Raw genomic sequence first — 18653 nt, 5'->3', positions numbered from 1 at the left:
TTTTTTTTTTTTTTTTAATTGTGAAAGATAACGTTACGCTGAGTAAATTGACCCATCATGTCACGCTTCAAAATCGTGGAATGTCGACAAACTTTTATCCTTAAAATACTCCATAGGCAACGTTTAAAAAAAAAAAAATGTAAACATCCCTTATAATAGAAAAAAAAAAGCATGACAGGACCTCTTAAATATGAGATCTGGGGTCAAAAAGACCTCAGATCTCATATTTACACTAAAATGCAAGAAAAAAGAGCTATGGGTGGAAGTGACGGTTTGACGTCACTTCCGCCCTGCAATGATATGGAGATGAGTTGGGGGCCATCTTCCCCCTCACTCGTCTCCATGTCAGGCTAGGCAGAGGATCTGATCGCCTCCGCCACTACCGACGGCTCCGGTAAGCGGTGGAGGGCACCAGAGGGAGGTGGGGGGGCCCCCTCTCCTGCCGCCGATAAAAGTGATCTCGTGGCGAATCGGCTGCAGAGACCACTTTTTATCTTGCAGCGGACCGCCCGCTGAAGAAGAGGATACTGGGGTTATGGCAGCTAGCTGCTACCATAACAACAATATTCCTCTTCAAAGTATCGACATATAACGAAGGTGGGCGTTCCGGAAGTGGTTAAAGCAGAGCTAAATCCCCCTACTGATTTAACGTGTCAGACGCCGCTTCACCTGTCCGAGGATCTGAAATCCTCCTGGATTTCTTTCCTCTTTCCCAGCACTGGCAGGACAGACTAGACCGAGTCTGATTGGCCAGCATCGTTCATGTGACAATGCTGACCAATTAGAATGCCTCCTATTCATACACGTTGAGAGGTACGGATAGAAGAAAAAGCTGCAGGGATTTCAAATCCCCAGACTGATGAAGCGGTGCCCTGGTGTCTGACAGTAGGGGGCTGGGGTTCCAGTGTAAGTTGACTTTACAGATTTTCTGTAAAGGTGAACTTACACTTTAAACATACCAATGTACATCCTCCTTAATGGAGTGTGTGCTGCATTACCACTTGCCAACAACAATTTGTGTGTATATATAAGTTACAGTTTGCAAGTGGCAGCTATCGGCCATAACCCAGCAAATGGCTTTCTCTTTGAAAGCGTTCCAAGTGGCTCATGAGCCGCTGGAACTTTTTCAGAAGCGGTGTGTGGAGATAAAAGTGATCAAAAAATAAAAATAAAACAAGAAAAAAAAAAAAAATTAAAGTGCCCCCATCCCTCCGTGCTCGTCCGCAGAAGTGACTGCATACATAGGTCACACATGCATTTGTAAATGGTGTTCGCACTACACATGTGAGGTCTTGATGCAAACGTTGGAACGAGAGCAATAATTCTAGCGCTAGATCTCCTCTGTAATGCTAAACAGGTGACCATTAAAACAAAAAAAATGTAAACCGTCGCCTATGGAGATTTTTAAATACTGTCGTTTTGTCGCCATTCAACGAGGGAGCACAATTTTAATACCTCATATTTTACAAAATAATCAGAGTATATATTGTGGTGGTGTTGTGTGTTTGTTTTTTTTTTCTTAATTAAAATGTATTTTTTCCCAAAAAATTGTGTTTGAAAAATCGCTGCGCAAATACAGTGTTACACAAAAAATTGCACAAGGGCGCCTCTGGAATTTGCTTGCTTAGTGGAGATCTCTCTGCTGAGCAAGTGGATGACAGGTCCATGTCCATTCCGCTATGCAGAGTGGACACAGTCCCACTCTCGTCTGTAGGGCAGTCAAATAGATGGGGAATAGAACCACCATCGGTATGTTTTTTTGGTGGACAGGATCGGATGGCGGCAGGTGTCATCCGCCGCACCATAGAGACTGGAGGGTACAAGCAGGTCCTCCTAAAAAATTGATAGGTGGACCTGATTGGACAGCCAGTGTGAAAGGGGCCTAGGTCCGCTTTCAACCAAATTTTCAAACCCTAAAATAGTATAATAGCTGGTGGATGCAGCATCTGTCTCTAAGGCCAATAATTAAGTGATCAAACACACTGTGACGACAGTGGACTTTAGCCTGCTGTTGGCTGAAAACTGGTCACAGGAATGCTTTGGCTATACTTCTCCTTTTTAGGGTGCCATATTTAGCTGCAAAAGGATAGTAGAGTTGAGTTCCAGTATAAAAGATGTACCCATCTTCTTCCACTCATACGGTCTATAAGCAGCAGATTGCAGGCCACTTAGATGTGCTGACTGCAGCCCAATAGAGGTTGGTCTAAGGCCAACTTTTAAACGGTTGTCGGAACCTACACTAGAAATTTTTTGTAAACTGGTTTCTATTAATTGCTAGATATCCCATGTAATAATACTGTGTTTTTTTGTTTATTTTAATTTTGATATCTGTAATTTTATTTTTTTTTTTATTCCCCCCCCCCTTAACAGAGAAGTATGATTACGTTGGCCGATTATTGAAACCTGGAGAGGAGCCATCTGAATACACAGATGAGGAAGATGTTCGGGATCATTCAAAACAAGATTGAACTGTGTCAATAACCAAAGTCAGGGGCCTTTCAGAAACTGCAGCCTGTTCCTTCCCACCAACACCCATGGACATCTTGGGTGGAATGTGTTCTCAACACTATTGCCAGATTTTGTACAAAGAAATAAGAATGATGATCTTGAGGGTCTGTGAAAGATTTTAATACTAGCAGTCTAATCTAAACTGCCAGCAATTTTTCTCCCCGACACTGTTGCTGTATCTGTATAAGGAATCCTGGTCCAGGAGTAAAACTTTGTGGGAAACTTTTGTGTATAGCTATACCTGTCTTGTATATGAAAACTGTCAGCAGTAGCTCCATGATCTCCTGATAGCCTGCACATCTTGCTAAGCAGTTTTCTACCATGGTACTGGCAGGTAGTGATAAGAGCGCTTGAGGAGAGCGTACGCATTGTGGTATCTCGGGTCTTTATCACTTCTTGACTCAGTCTGCACTACTTAAACCAATATTTTCAAGTGAAGCCCTCAAATTAGTATGTACATTTTTGCTAGCAATTCCAGGTATTGGCACTTAGATTTGTTGAAGGAGAAAATAAAAGTAAATGTTCACCACCAATCCTCAGGTATCCCCAACATGTCATATTCTCCACACTAGATACAGCTGTAATGATCGCTTACCTGAGACACTGAATACATCTGGGGGTGTCATTTCTTTTTTCACTAATTATAAACCTGGAACAAATGAAGGTCAGGAATTTTGTTTTCTGGCTGCATGCATGTTCCAGGCTTTTGACTTGGTAACTGAGTAATAAGAGATGTCAATGATGGCATAGAAGTGTAAAAGCAGGCTGACAATGTTAACCTACCATTTTTCTATTAGGGCAGCTTCTCTTTAAGGAGGTTAGTCCATCCATATCGTAATTTTTTTGTTTTGTTTTTTAGTTATAGGAAGCATTTTTCTGGTTTCTGTCACCTTAATTTATATTCCCTGTGTACTCTAGTGGTGAAATCTCCAGCGCCTGTCTCTCTAAACACTGCTGTAGTGTTTTGCTTCCTCTAATGCATGAAGAGTGGTCCCACATCTGACATTTTGTAATGGAAATTTTAAAGAGCAACAGAGAGCAGGCCCTTCTTATAATGGCTGTAACGGGTGTGAGGAACTGGGAACACCCAGCTGCAAATTTCTTGCTCCAAGAGACAAAACGTAAGGTGGAGTGCTAACTACCCTGCACTAAAAGATCATTTTTGGTGGCCAGATCTTTAAAGAAATATCAACCTGATTTGTTGGGTGTATTTATGGAAAAGATTTTCCCTCCACTGTCACTGGCTTTGTGCCAACTTTGTCTAGTGATTTAAAGAGGTTTTTTTTTTTTCAAATACAATTGTATCGAAGGCAACATTTCCAGCAAATGGTAGGATAGTGTTAGTCTGGACTCATGAAATCAATATGAACCACTTTGCTGCTGTTGAGGCCTTTTAACACATTGATAAAGCATACCACAGTCTTCTACAGCAGCACAGTTGTTCCCTATGTGCCTTACTTCTTGTAAAGACTTGAATTGCTTTAAGGGAAATCAAACCCAATCTGTATTAGTTCAAGGTCACAGCTTTGATACTGAAGTTGGTGTTCTGTGTTGACTGGAAAACCTTGATAATGTTCTCTGTAAATAGAATGGGGAAAAAAAAAGAATCTTCAGTATTACTGCCATATATATGTTCATATACATTAAGGTAGCATTATAATGGCCAAAAGTCCCCCTTGTGTCCATGGCACTGCTTTATTTTGCTCAGAAAAGTTCAGTCTTCATGTTTATGTGGAGTAGAGTGTATGCCTGGGAGTGTGTATGGATGTGAGAAATGTGAGATGTGTTCAGGAAACTGTAAATAAGGGTACCGTTTTATTAAAGCATGTACATTAAACCAAATCTGTGTCTCTTTCTATGAGCTTTGAGGAAGGAAACTGGTAGCAGTATCATACCTTTATGTATTTCGTGGAATGACACTTGTGCATAATAGATGGACTATCTAGAATTTGAATAAACTGCTTTGATATGACTTTAAGCTATTTTTGCTGCACTGATTTATGCATGCACTTTAGATTTACATTTTGGATGGACTGTTTTACATAAAATGCATTGGTTTCATTAAAATTGACATGGATAGGTTTGCATATTTTATCTATAAAAAAAACAAAAACGTTCACATAACATTTAAAGCCTAACCACATGCCTGGGAAAACTTTTTTTTTTTTTTGCCTCTAGCTGGGCTTTAGACACTTCCCAACCGGTTCGCGTACATTTATGGTGGCAGGTTGGCTCCCCTGCGCGGATCGCCGTACCTGTACGTCGATTCCTTTAGGAGCCATTGCAGGCGTGCACGCCGGCCAACTGCGATCGTGGGCATGAGAGCTAGGACAGGGATTTGTGTGTAAACGCACAAATCCTCGTTCTGACAGGAGAGGAGAGACAGATTGTCTGTCTGTTCCTACTAATTAGGAACAGCGATATATTTCCTCCAGTCACTACACTGCCCCCATGAGTTAGAAACGCGCGCACACACACGGGAAGACATTTAACCCCTAGATTGCCCCCTAGTGTTAACCCCTTCCCTGCCAGTGACATTTACACAGTAATGGTGCATTTTTATAGCACTGATTGCTGTATAAATGTCAATGGTCCCAAAAAGATTGTCCAATCTGTCCTCTGCAATGTCGCGGACCTGCTAAAAATCGCAGATCGCCGCCATTACTAGTAAAAAAATAAAAATGCCATAAATCTTTCCCCTATTTTGTAGATGCTATAACTTGCACAAACCAATCAATATACGCTTATTGCGATATTTTTTTTACCAAAAATTATGTATAAGAATACATACTGGCCTAAACTGATGAGAGAAATGTATTTTTTTTTAAATTGGGGGATATTTATTATAGCAAAAAGTGAAAAATATTGTTTATTTTTCAACATTGTCACACTTTTTTTTTTTTTTTTTTTTTTTGTTTAGAGCACAAAAAACGAGAAGCGCAAAGGTGATCAAATACCACCAAAAGAAAGCTCCCTTTTAACCGACCAAGCTGTCCGGCAAAGATGGCAGTTTGAAGTTGAACTAAACCCACCAATATAACGCTTTCCCAAAACATTTACATTCAAAACATGCCATGATTGATAAGGGTCAATTCACACCAGATGTGCTGGCATGCATTGATCATTGCATGTCGGTACATATGCATGTTTAAAGCAAGAGATGCAAATGGTGTAGTTCACACCAGTACTCTAATTTTTCAGCATCACATAGTGCAATGTGTCCAAAATACATGCAAATGCACTGCAATGCTGGTGATTTAAAAAGTGTGTGATGTGATAACGAGCATTTGCCTGAGTACTTGTCCTTCACCCCCTTTTGTCCTTGATCTGTCAGGATGGAGAGCGGAGGAAGGAGCTGGTAAATCTGTCATTTACTGGCTCCTTCCTTTTCCGAATGAACAGTCAGTGATTATTGACTCTGTCCATTCATAACTGAGCATAGTAAACGGTTTATGATTAGGGCTGCAACTAACGATTATCTTCATAATCGATTAGATGGCCGATTTTATTGTTTCGATTAATCTGTTAATAACCTTAAAAAAAGTTTATAATTTAGTTAATATGTAAAGTTTTAAAAAATGCTATTTATTCTTAAATATTTGTATGCAGTGGTAAATATAAATAACCAACTATATGGTTAGGGAGCAAAATCTCTAATCCACTCTGAGAATAACAGACTGAAGAGATAGATATATTGTATGTACTATTAGGAGGTTGAATCTGGTAAATATCATCAGATGCAGAGATCCTTTTTTTTTTTTTTTTTTTTTTATTTAAAGAAACAAAAAAGGTTAAAGACTGTGTGTTTGTTTTGCAGATTTTCAAACAGAACTGTAATATATGCTGACCATACAAAAATAATTTCTTCTTTAAAAAAAAAAATGTAATTTTAAGAACGTTCGTTCGATTTTCTAACAGTCAGTGGGGTCAAAACGATATTTGTTTTCAACCACAGTGACGTTAAAATTTAGAAATAGGAAACTCCTTGGTCAAGGGAATTTTCAGACAGTGTATGTGGTTTTCGTTGAGAAATGACATTCATTTTAAAACAGAATGTTAAAAGCAAGTGAAAATTTCAAACAACATTCTTTCATTCAGCAAATGTACAAAGATTTTTCATATGAATATTCTTGTCTAAAAATTGATACGTGTGACCAGCATAAGGCTTGGTACACACCTATGCAGTTTGCTTTTGATCTGTTTCTGCAGTGTTTTTTGCTGTGCGTTTTTGATTTTTGCGCACATGATTTTGCTGCGATTCGTGTTTTTTTTTTTTTTTTTTTCATGCTTTTTTATTTTTTGGCCAATTTGTTGTCGGGCAGATTAAAAAACACACATTGCTGCAAAAAAAAGCATAACATGCTTTTCTGCAGCTTCTCCATTGAAGTACAGTATATTGAACCAAAAAAGCACTGTTTTGCATTGAAAAAAGTCCTTGACCCTTTCCACATATGCAGCAGCTAAAAAAAGCCTCAATGTGAACGTGTCCCATAGGAAACCATGTTAAATGAACTGTAGTGTGTTTCTGCAAAAAGCACCAAAAACACATAGGTGTGAACCAGACCTAAGACATTTAGTAACATAATGGGGTTAAAAAAACTAAAATTAGCCCTTTATAGTACAAAAAGAGCAAATAATCACTACTGTAAGGGGTGTTTTGTTTTTTGTTGTTTTTACTGTGGAACAGTGAAAGTAATATTTAGAGTAGCGATTATTTGCTCTTTTTGAACTACTATAAAGGGCTGCTTTTAGTTTTTTTAACCCCATTATGTTACTGGCCGATTAATCGTCAACTAATCAAATATGAAAATGGTAATCGATTAGTTGTTTTGGCCCTATTTATGATGCTTCAGTTTATGAATGGAGAGGAGCCTCTGTCTCCTCTCCATTCATTTCCAGTGCAGGTGAGGCTGCAGAGAAAGGGACTGGGGAATCTGTGACATCCCTGTTTCAAAAGAGAGATGTTAGGGGTCTGTTAGGACCCCTGATATCTCACAAAGCCCCCAACAGGGCTGATAAAAAAAGAGTATTGTAATAAATATTTAAAAGGTTAAATTGAAATAAAATAAAGTACACACTGACACCACCCACTCCCTCTGCCTTATGATTTTTTTTTTTTTTTTTGCATTCTTTGTGGTCATTTGCTTTGCTTTGTGTAGTATAGGCCATTTGATCGCCAGTATACCAAACATGAGTGCAACCATCCTGCATGAGTGAGACGATGGTTAAATATTCACCTTGCAGTGGTTGAACCCCTATGCAAGTATGGACACATAAGTTTCTCTAGACTGAATGCCTCACCAGCCACAAAAACAAACACATACGTTGGCTGACTGGTTCCAGGTCATTCAGGTGGAATATCTAGTTGCTTATTACACAACCTCTTGGCAAGTATGGAATTCTTGCAAATTGCGAAATCACTATTGCCTCCAAAAGACCTAACCTCAAAAACAGTGAAGCTGTTTTTTCCGCCAGTCTAGGCTGCTGGGGCAGGCCAGGGGGGTGTTCTTTTCCTAACAGCTACTCAGTGGCTTCCACAGTCAAATCACTGTTATCAGCCTTATATTCAGCATGCTGAGTTTTTCTGCTGATGCCACAGTTTTGTCACAGCAAAACTACTTCACTACAGGTGCTGGTCTGGAGGGGTGAGTCTATTTCTTATACATCACAGGACACAGCCATAGTAGTTACTATGTGGGTTATAGGCCACCTTCATGTGATGGACACTGGAACGCCTTAAGACAAAAAGTGCACTCCCTATATAACCCCTCCCACTACTGGGTGTACCTCAGTTTTTTTTTTGCCAGTGTCTAAGGTGTTGGTCACAAGTTAAGATATGCTGTACTGAGCTCAACTGGAGCAATCCTTTCTGGGGCTAGCCATGCAGCCGGATCCATTCAAAGTGTTCCTTTTTAGGCCGAATTGAATGGTACTCAGGCCTCGTGTCCGAAGAAACGAGGTCTTGCCTGTAACGCTTCTCTTTCAGAGAATTGGACCCCGGGATCCAGTATTTTTGGTAGTAAGGCCATAAAGTTTTTACTGGCGGTGGTGCTATTACAGGTCCAGAATTGTGGGTGTCCCTGAGGATCCCCAGCTCCTGAAGGTTTAACGGAATCCACCCTGAAGGGTGAAGATTGGGTCTGTTGGTTTTACCACAGAAAACCCGGTGGCGGGAAAGGTAAGTGGAGTTTTCTAAGAAATGTTTGAAATTTTCTTATAAATGTCTCCTTTAAATTTAGTGAATGTTGTCATGCCTATGTGTCACCAATGGGGGCTGTATATAGCACTTGCCGTCTCATGCTTCTCTGAAAGCCCACGGTGTGTCCAGGAACAGCAGTTTCCCTTCCTCCAGCCAGCAGCGGACCTCCGGTAAGTCTGAGGGGGGTTTTTCCTCCCCACCAGATACCCCCCTGTGCTGTTTTTTCTACCCTTCTTCACGGGGTAGAAGCACCGAGAAAAAAAAGCGAGAACGGTACTCAGCGGCTTCCAGGCCCCCCCCCCCTCCCCATTTTCTTTCCCCTCACTGCTGATCCCATACGATCGGAAGCCTGTGCTTGCACGGGAAAGGCTCTTTTTCGAAAGGAGGGGGCGGGGCTTAGAGCGGCGTCTTCCAAAGCCCAGCACGGGAAAGAGTGTTTAAAAGGCATAAAGTGTTGTAAACTTTTTTGGAGGAAAAAAACTGTTTATCTGGGTGCTCCCACTCAGAATACATAAGCTTTTTTTAGCCATGAATGAATAGGAAAAGCATGAACAGTTTGGGGAGGCTTTAGTGAACTCAAACCAGAAGTGGGCTCATCGGCTGACTCCGCTACTGGCAGCAAAAATGTGGAGCAGACCAATTCAGTGAGAGACTGTATCAACAATCTTTCCTGCCAACCTGATCCTTCCGTATTAGGTTCTTTAGAAGAGGAGTCACCAGCCTCTTCCTGGTCCCCTGAAAAAAAATCGCCATCTCTTGTTCCTCACCATGAGGGTCCTGAGCAATCGAAGGGGACCTGTTACGCTTAGTCCCACTCTGGGATGCAATTAAAGTGTCAATTTTTTGCTCCAAGCCTAAAATGGTTGAAGAATAAACCTTAGTAATCTATACAGGGGCTGCAACACTCGTCACTCCTGATGGCTCACTCTGACCAGCCATATTACTCTCAGGGGAGGATGCCATCTTTTTTGAGATGGCTCTAGGCTTCCGTGTGACTGTAGAAGACTTTCTAGAGCCCTTTTTTGAGGTGTTTTTACCCCCCTTCTGACCATAGCCCGATGCACAAAGCAGAGGTACTACAAGAAGGAATGCATCCACTGCTTGAGCAATAGTCCAGCCCTGTTGCTGCTATTAATGCACAGCCTGATGCAGTAGTAAATGTGTCAAAAGGAATGCCTGTGTCACCAAACCTCTTTCATGCCACCTTTGCTCTTGTGTCCCTCCGCAGCTTGCAGCAGTAACAATGGTGCCTTTGAAACACACTTTCCCGCGCTGGGCGTTGGAGGATGCCGCTCTAAGTCCCGCCCCCATTCTCTATGGCCCCTCCTTTCCTTTTGAAAAAGAGCCTTTCCCGTGCGAGAGCGGGCTTCCGATCGTAGGGTCCTTCTGCCTCCAGTCCATCTTTGATTCTCAGTAGCAGGTCTGCAGGCTGTGTAGAGCCGCTACCAAGCAGCCTCTTCCTTCAGAGTCTGAGTCGAATGGCGAGAGGTCCCTCCTATTAGATCTGGAGACCTCTGAGGTAGATGTGTCCTCTTTAGGATAGTGAAGAGAAGCTACCGGCAGCCACTTTGGCGTGTGAGAAGGAGCTGGTCTCGTATCTTATCACAGTGGTTCGGGAAACTTTTAAGATAGAGGATTCCCCATCCACTTTGACAGATTCACAGGTTCCCTATGGGATTTGCAGGCGTAAAAAAATATATATTTTCCATTATTGACAATTTTATCTACAAGACATGGCCACGTCCAGCTAAGTTATTCACCCTGCCAAAACGCTTCTCCGTGTGCTATCCCTTCAAGGAGGCCACCATCATTCAATCTTAGAAATCCCCCTCTTCTGGGACCCATCAGACAGGAAAGTGGGAAGCACAACGTTTTCTCTTAATCCATTCAGTCCTTGCCTCTTCCCTGGTTTCTCAGACACTGACCAAATAGGCAAAGCTGTTTAACAAAGGTTTGGTTTTAGAACAGGTCTCCCCTGCCTATATGGAATTGGTAGATCAATTAGTTTGCGGTATTGGTGTAATGAGGCCCTGGTTTCAGCTATCTGGTTTCCGCTGTTATTTTGTGGTGTGTCTGGCTTAAGTGCTGGTCTGCAGATCCAATATTCAAATAGGTCCTAAATGAAATGCACTTTGTGGGCAGTTGTCTTTTTGGTACTTCTCTAGAATTACATTATCAAAAACAGAATGGGTGGCAGGAGTACCCTTCTATCTCAGGCGCGTAAGAATAAGGACATGTATCGGAAGCCTGGTCTTTCTTTCGCTACTCACAAACAATTTTTTTGTGGCCAAAGATCCTTTTCAAGGTCAAGTCCTCTAAGCCCGTCTCCCCTGGCCACAAGCACACCTGAAAGCCCAAAGCTTCCAAATACATGGAGAAGCCCACTTCTGTATGAAGATACACCTCCACTTTGCCATCTCAAGGTGGGGCAACATCTGTTTTTTGCGGATTGCTGGCTGTCTCTCGTCTCAGAAAAATGGGTTCTGGAGGTGTGCTCCTCAAAGTTACTAAAGAGTTTCAGTCCTTCCTCCAGACCATATCTTTCCATCCAGCTTGCGTCTTTGTCCACAGCGTTTAGCTGTGGCATAAACTCAGGATGAGAATGTATTTAAAGTAGATGTTCAGAGTAAGACTAACCCTGTAAAGCAAAAATTGCTACCTTTTCTGAGGCCGGTCCAATCCCATGCTTAAGCTGTCAGCAGGGTTTTCTGTGTGTAGGCCTGTTTTGCTTGCGTCTATCTAGCTAGGTTAATCTGTGGTATAAGCAAGGAAGCTGAGACTTCTGCAGTGTGTAAATGTGCTTTTACTATACAAAGATGTTGTACATGCAAAACTATTAAAATATTAGGAATACACTACAAGACTGACAGATATCTATAAAAAGCAAAATGCCTAGCAAATGAACAGCCTATGGTCTATAACAGTACAAATACACTTAAAGGTTACTTATCTTCTGTTACTGTATGTTTGTGATCTCCATTGGCAACGATTCTTCTGGAAATCAAGCACTTTTTTCTATCATGAGTGGCTTCTGATCTTACAGCATGATGATGTGTATCCCAGTCTCTACTCATCCCTTTTTATTTGTACAAGTTTGTTGCCAAAAGTTAATGGTTAGAAACTTGTTTCCATAACAACCGACTAACAGTCATTCTTTCAGTTTGAGAGCTGAAAGAATATCAAACAGGTAAGTCTCTTGTTTACTGTAGCTATAGAGACAATAGCCTATTCAAACTGTAATACAACAATGGTATCTACGTACCCATTGTATGCAACAGCATTTGTTTGAGAAATCTATTCAAGCCAAAAAAACCTGACCGTAATCTGTGACCAACCACTATTGTGTAATGTTATGTCTGAATAATGTAAAAAAATCATATTTTAACAAACGCAACACATTCCGCCCTAGATTTTTTTTTTTCTTTCAGACTCCATACATAAAATCACTTCATTACTAAGAAAACTCATTCTAAACATTAATTTTCCTTGAATGCAACACCTCCCATATTTCTTACATTGAGAAGGTGTTTCAGTCTTTAACTCATTATTCATTAGAAAGTCCATTTTAAAGTTATTTAGAAACAAGTCCAGGCTTGTAATACATCAAAGGCCTTGTTCTCCACAGCTCTTGCGATCTTCCGTCATCCTTTCCATCATGTAACCACTTTTCTCTGGTCTTCCTATGGGTCAAATCGGAGACAGCCTGTGGAGTGGAAAACAAAGCGGATTATCTGTTCCTTCTAATAATACATAAACAGTAGATCCAGGCCCTTCAGCTAAAATCTCTCCTCTAAGTGGCTTCTTGCCTGGATATCTGACTAACACTTTGCCCCCTGCCTGTACCCACTTCTGACCCTCCTAAAGAACATCAATAGGGAGGAGAGGAAATATACTGATATTTCCTAGAAAATCACTGCTGTTTATTTGGGAAGGTTTGATGTTATGTAGCCTCACTTTCCACTCTTGCTGAGAAGTATCCACTAACCAGAGTCCCAGCCACTGTTTTCAAGCTCATCTGCCAATACAAATATAACTTCAAACCTTCCTGCCAGATTTCCTCTCATTCCTAGATAGGCGTCAGCTTCAGATACATCACTCTTGGATTCTATGTCATGGGAAGCAGTAACATGGTATTTGTTAAGCCCTGTTCTTTCAGGAACCTTACATAAATACCGGACTCTGCACTCCAGCTGTGGAATCTCTGCCCCAGCCCCTACCATCCTCTCATATGGTGTGCTTTTGGCTATTGGCCTAGAATTTAACAACATGACTGCCTGTGTGAGGACCTGATCCCACCCTCTTAGTGTATATGTGGGTGTAAGTTTGCATATCTGGTCCTTCAATAGCCCATTGTATTTTTCAATCAAACCAGCTGCCTGTGGATGGTATGGGATGTGGCACAACCAGTACACTCCAGAATGTTTGGCCCACTGCTGTACTGTTGATTCGGTGAAGTGTGAGCCGTTATCACTTTGGATTTTGGGACAACCATAAGCAACGACAAGTTTCTGGAGCAGTTGAAGCCTTGCGGCTTGATCTACGCATTTGCAAGGATGAACAAGCATAAGTCCTGAATAGGTGTCCACTGCAATGCAACAATATCTCAGTCCATTGTTTCCCCGGGGCAGGGGACCAATGAAGTCAATCTGCCAGATCTCTGCAGGCCTCTCACCCCCCTTAATTGATGCAGTGGAGTACTTTTGCAATGGCCATTGTCGCACTTCTCCACACTGTACAGTTCCCTATTAGTCTTTATCATGTCCATGGATATAGGCAATCCTCTCTGCTGTGCCCATTCATATGTTGCTTTCTGCCCAAATGTCCAGATTGCTTGTGGACCCAGTTGGCCAAGTTCATCAAAACAGGATCAATTGGCACAACTGCCTTCACTTTGGCGATTTCATCTGCAACTCTGTTATAGTTCTCAAAGTCTGGGACTAGGGGCACATGTGCATCAACATGCCCCACTTTTATGGTGCGGAAGTGAGCTTCCTTCCAGATGTAGTCCCAGACTTCCTTGCCTCCCCACACCACCTTTCCATGAATCATCCATTCATTGGACTTCCACGTGGGCATCCAAGTTGTCAGTCCTTTAAAAATCACCCAGCTGTCAGTGTACATAGTGACATGGGAAGAAGGATCCTCCTGAAGAGTCCTCACTACAGCTTTCAACTCTGCATACTGACTGGACCCTCCAATTTCGGTCTCCTGCAGGACTGTGTCGGTACTTGGGTTGTAGGCTGCTGCTGTCCATTTACACCCAGATGAGGCGACTATGGCTGAACCTTTAGTAAACCACGCTGACTCCTTCATGTCTTCTGACAGAGACTTAAAGGGTGGAGCCTCTTGAATGGGGAATGACTGCAGCACAGGATTTTCTTCTTCTGGCTGTGTTCTGGTAAAAGTAACAAGCCCTGCCAACTGTTTTGAAATGTATCTAACATCCCCAGCTGCAATACCCCCTCTTTCTTGAAGGTACCACTTCCATTTCATCAGTGTCTGGTTCTGGGCTACAGCAGCCCTAGTGGTCAGTCCATTATCTCTCACCCATCCTGCTATTGGCAATGCAGTATGGATGGTGACTGTGTCCTTTCCTGTAATGGTCTCTACATGTTGAAGTGCTGTGTAGGCCCCAAACAGGTACTTCTCTAGGGGCGTGTATCTCTTCTGTGCCCCTGTCAGTTGTTTGGACCAAAATCCAATGGGTATTGCTCTCAGTCCTTTCTTTTCATTTGGCTGCCATAGACTCCAAGATATGGTACCATTCTGCTCCACTACATCCAGCTGCAATGGTACTCCTTGTCTCATGGGTCCTAATCCCTGATGCTGCAAAATAGCTTCTTTAGCAGCCAGGAATGCAGTCCGCTGCACTGAACCCCATGAGAACTGTCTTTTTTCTGGTGACATTATATATAGGCCTCAGAACGATCTCCAGAACGCCACAACTCCAGTGAACTTCTGTGCCTCCTCTTTGGTAGTAGGGGGCGACAGAGTCTGGATAGTTTGCACAATTGTCTCTGGAATTTTCCTCTGCAGCCCAGTCCACATCATTCCCAGGAATTTCACTTCTGTGGCAGGTCCTTGGACTTTGTCTTTGTTGATAGCCCACCCTCTGTCCTCCATGTGATTTATCAGCAGGTGCAGTGCTTCAGTTACATCTTCTTTTGTTCCAGAGATCATGATGTCATCAATGTAACACAGCGACTTTCAAACTCAGGGTACTCGGGCAATCAGTCCATGACAAATCCTTGGAGAATGAACACAGTCTTCAGGAAGCACGGTGAAAGTGTACTGGCGGCCATCCCACACCATAGCAAACTGGTCTTGACACTCTGGATCTATCAAAATTGAAACGAAAGCATTAGCCGGGTCTATCACAGCAGGATATTCTCCTGTCTCTTTAGCAATTTTCTCAACAATTCAGATCATATCTGGTACAGCTGACTTCAATGGAGATACCACTTTGTTTAGACCTCTGTAATCCACAGTCATTCTATATGTCCCATCAGGTTTCTTTACTGGGAACACCGGAGACAAGAAAGGACTTACAGCAGGTCTAAGGATCCCTACTCTCAACAGTTCTTGAATGGTCTCCTAAATTTCTTTGTGACCTCCAGCATAGGTGTGCGCAAGGGGTGTGTGCCAGGTGTGCCTGGGCACACCCTAATCACTATGTGTGGTGCAGATTCCCCCTACTGCCTGGGCTACCCCTCCCCCCTATGTTGCCCCCACCCACCCCACAGTGCTGCTGGCTTCCCTCCTCTCCTCCCAGCTGCTGCAGGGCATGTTTCAGAATGGAGATTGGAGGAAGGGGCTGGTAAATATGTAATTTACGGTCCCCTTCCCCTTCTAAATGAATACAGTGAACGCACTCACTCACTGTGTCAATTCATAACTGAGTTTACTATGCTTCAGTTTGTGAATGAACAGGAAGCTGGTTAGCACAGAGCACTTCCCATTCATTCATTATCCAGTGCAGCTGAGGCTGCAGAGAAAGGCGTGTTTGAGGTTTTCGGTGCACGCACCTATGGCCTCCAGGTTCATATTTAGTTTTGGGAATTGGTTTGGAGCTAACAGGAGGGGTCTGTTCTGTTTTCTCTAGGCTGATTACATTGTACATTCACATCAGTCCCTACCCTCAAGGAGCTTACAATCTAAGGTCCCTAACTCACATTCATACATACTAGGGACAATTTAGACTGGACCCAATTAACCTACCAGCATGTCTTTGGAGTGTGGGAGGAAACCTGAGTACCCGGAGGAAACCTGTGGCGGCACAGTGGTGTAGTGGTTAACACTTTCGCCTAGCAGTAAGAAGGGTTGCTGGTTCAAATCCCAACCACAACACTACCTGCCTGGAGTTTGCATGTTCTCCCTGTGACTGCGTGGGTTTCCTCCAGGTACTCCGGTTTCCTCCCACACTCCAAAGACATGCTGGTAGGTTAATTGGGTCCTGTCTAAATTGTCCCTAGTATGTATGAATGTGAGTTAGGGACCTTTAGGGACCTTAGATTGTAAGCTCCTTGAGGGTAGGGACTGATGTGAATGTACAATGTATATGTAAAGCGCTGCGTAAATTGATGGCGCTATATAAGTACCTGAAATAAATAAATAAAAGTTATCTTCACTAGGAGTAGTGTTTCTAACCCTGACAGTTTTGCCTACTAAATGTTTCCACCTGTTCAGCATTTCAGCAGTAGAAATGCCATCTATCTCATCTTTAGGTACTCCTGCCTTTAATAGGTCCTCCCACATTTCTTTCCTAGAAATAACTAGCCTGGTTTTCTCTTCACCTCCTGTCTTCTCTACCTCATTCTCTGTCTTCTCTGTTCTTTTCTGCTTGTATTCTTCCTGTCTGGCCTTGACCTTATCTACTGCCCTGACAGGTTTTGTTTTAGTCTCCTCTAGCTCCCCCAACTGGCTTAAAAGGGTTGTGGCTTCACAAATTTTGAGGTTTAATCCCAGGCCTCCCAACAAGGACAATAATGGAGCCCTGAGATTAAATGGCGCAGACTTCGTCAGCTTAGAGCTCAGAGCAGACTTAAGGGTTCCATATCTGGACCCATCCATTCTGGAAACATATTTAATCCGGTTATACAACCCATGTCACGTAACCTGGAAATACCCTCTCCTATTGATGTCCAGGAGTAGGTATTTTCCAGGTCAGTAGGACTAGCCTATACTCGGACTATTCCATCTTTCACAAGGTCTAACAGTGAAAAATTCACGCTAAACTCTTGGGCTTTTCGCATTGCCTGACGCAATTGTGGATCATGGGTTAACACTGCTTCCTTACCTGACAAAACAACACTGTCCACCCCTTCATCCCATAAGCGTAGGAGCCAACTCAATAGGGGCTCCCCAGACCTTTATATTGTTTTGCCAGCTCATGGAGTTCAGTTTGTGTAAACTCCCGTACTTCTTCAAATTCAACATCTCTAGGGTTGCGATAATGCACCTCCCCATCTGCCATATCCTCTCTATCTTGTTGCTGTTTCCTATGCTTAGTAATGAGAGGTCTGGCATACTTTTTCTTTCCCACTAGCAGATTATCATGCGAAATATCAAACTCTGTCTCCTCATCCTCACTATCATTTGAGGAGAGCACATCCTCACAATCCCAATTTTGGGATGTGACAATGGCACGTACCCGGGCTTTACTAAAAGGTTTACGGCCCTTCCTTTTCCTTAAGGCATTAATTGATTTGGTCATGAGGGCTGCACACCGCTCTTGCAAATCATCAGTCCAACTAGCGGGTTGAACGTACACACTGTGAAGCAACTGCTAACTGGTCTTTTAATACCTTAACTGTCTCTGCCTTCTCCCTTCTATGTGATTCGGTATAAATAGCATGAAGAAAATACCAGCTCACTGTGGACACTGTCCTCTTCTCTTTTTTACTTAGATCCAACCCCTTAAGGCTAAAATCTACAAAATGATCTGAGACTTTATCACCCCAAGTCAGGTTCAAGGGAGAAGCATACTTCACAAATTCTTTAGCAAGAGGCTCCCACTCATTGTCTCTGGCCCAGATAGGTAAGCTGCACACTCCCTTCTGGCCACCAGAACCCTCTGCAGCCTTGCTTTTCCTAAACAGCTTACGCAGCATTTTACCTAGCACAAGCTATACAACACACTACAGAAAAACAGGTCTGCTTTAATTGAATTATAGCACAGATCCCGGACGAGCCCCCAAATGTTTTACTTACGTCTATCTAGCAAGGTTACTCTGTGGTATAAGCAAAGAAGCTGAGACTTCTGCAGTGTGTAAATGTGCTTTTACTGTACAAAGATGCTGGAAATGCAAAACTATTAAAATATTAGGAATACAATACAAGACTGACAGATATCTATAACAAGCAAAATGCCTAGCAAATGAACAGGTTACTTATCTTCTGTTACTGTATGTTCGTGATCTCCATTGGCAACGATTGTTCTGGAAATCAGACACTTTTTTCTTCTATCATGAGTGACTTCTGATCTTACAGCATGAGGTGTGTCCCAGTATCTACTCATCACTTTTTATTTGTACAAGTTTGTTGCCAAAAGTTAATGGTTACAAACTTGTTTCCATAACAACCGACTAACAGTCATTCTTTCAGTTTGAGAGCTAAAAGAATATCAAACAAGTCTCTTACTTGTTTACTGTAGCTAAAGAGACAATAGCCTGTTCAAACTGTAATACAACATTGTATGCAACAGCATTTGAGAAATCTACTCAAGCCAAAAAAACTGACAGTAATCTATGACCAACCACTATTGTGTAATGTTATGTCTGATTAATATAAAAAAAATCATATTTTAACAAATGCAACACAAGGCGGGTGCAGGAGAGGCAGCTGACAACAGAAGTCCCATAGTAGACCTATTACTTCCCAGCTATTGTCTGCTGTCTCCTGCACACAGCTTCCGCCGCTGGAGGCCGTACTGAGTGGCTTCAGAAAA

The 18653-nt window shown here is 42.4% G+C and overlaps 1 protein-coding gene across 1 annotated transcript in view; it reads left to right on the top strand.

Moving 5' to 3' along the window:
* The window catches only part of PGRMC2 (progesterone receptor membrane component 2), a 31034-nt gene extending 26548 nt beyond the window's left edge, over positions 1 to 4486 (top strand). Inside the window, exon 3 of the mRNA XM_073603790.1 lies at positions 2371 to 4486. Within this exon, the coding sequence (XP_073459891.1) occupies positions 2371 to 2468 (98 nt within the window). The 3' untranslated portion in view covers positions 2469 to 4486. The remainder of the gene's footprint in view (positions 1 to 2370) is intronic.
* The last annotated feature ends 14167 nt before the right edge of the window (positions 4487 to 18653 follow it).

Source organism: Aquarana catesbeiana, linkage group LG01 (genome assembly GCF_042186555.1).
Source record: "Aquarana catesbeiana isolate 2022-GZ linkage group LG01, ASM4218655v1, whole genome shotgun sequence".
Classification (NCBI taxonomy): Eukaryota; Metazoa; Chordata; class Amphibia; order Anura; family Ranidae; genus Aquarana; species Aquarana catesbeiana.
Note: the sequence above shows the minus strand (reverse complement) of the source record. Positions and strands in the feature narration are given on the sequence as shown.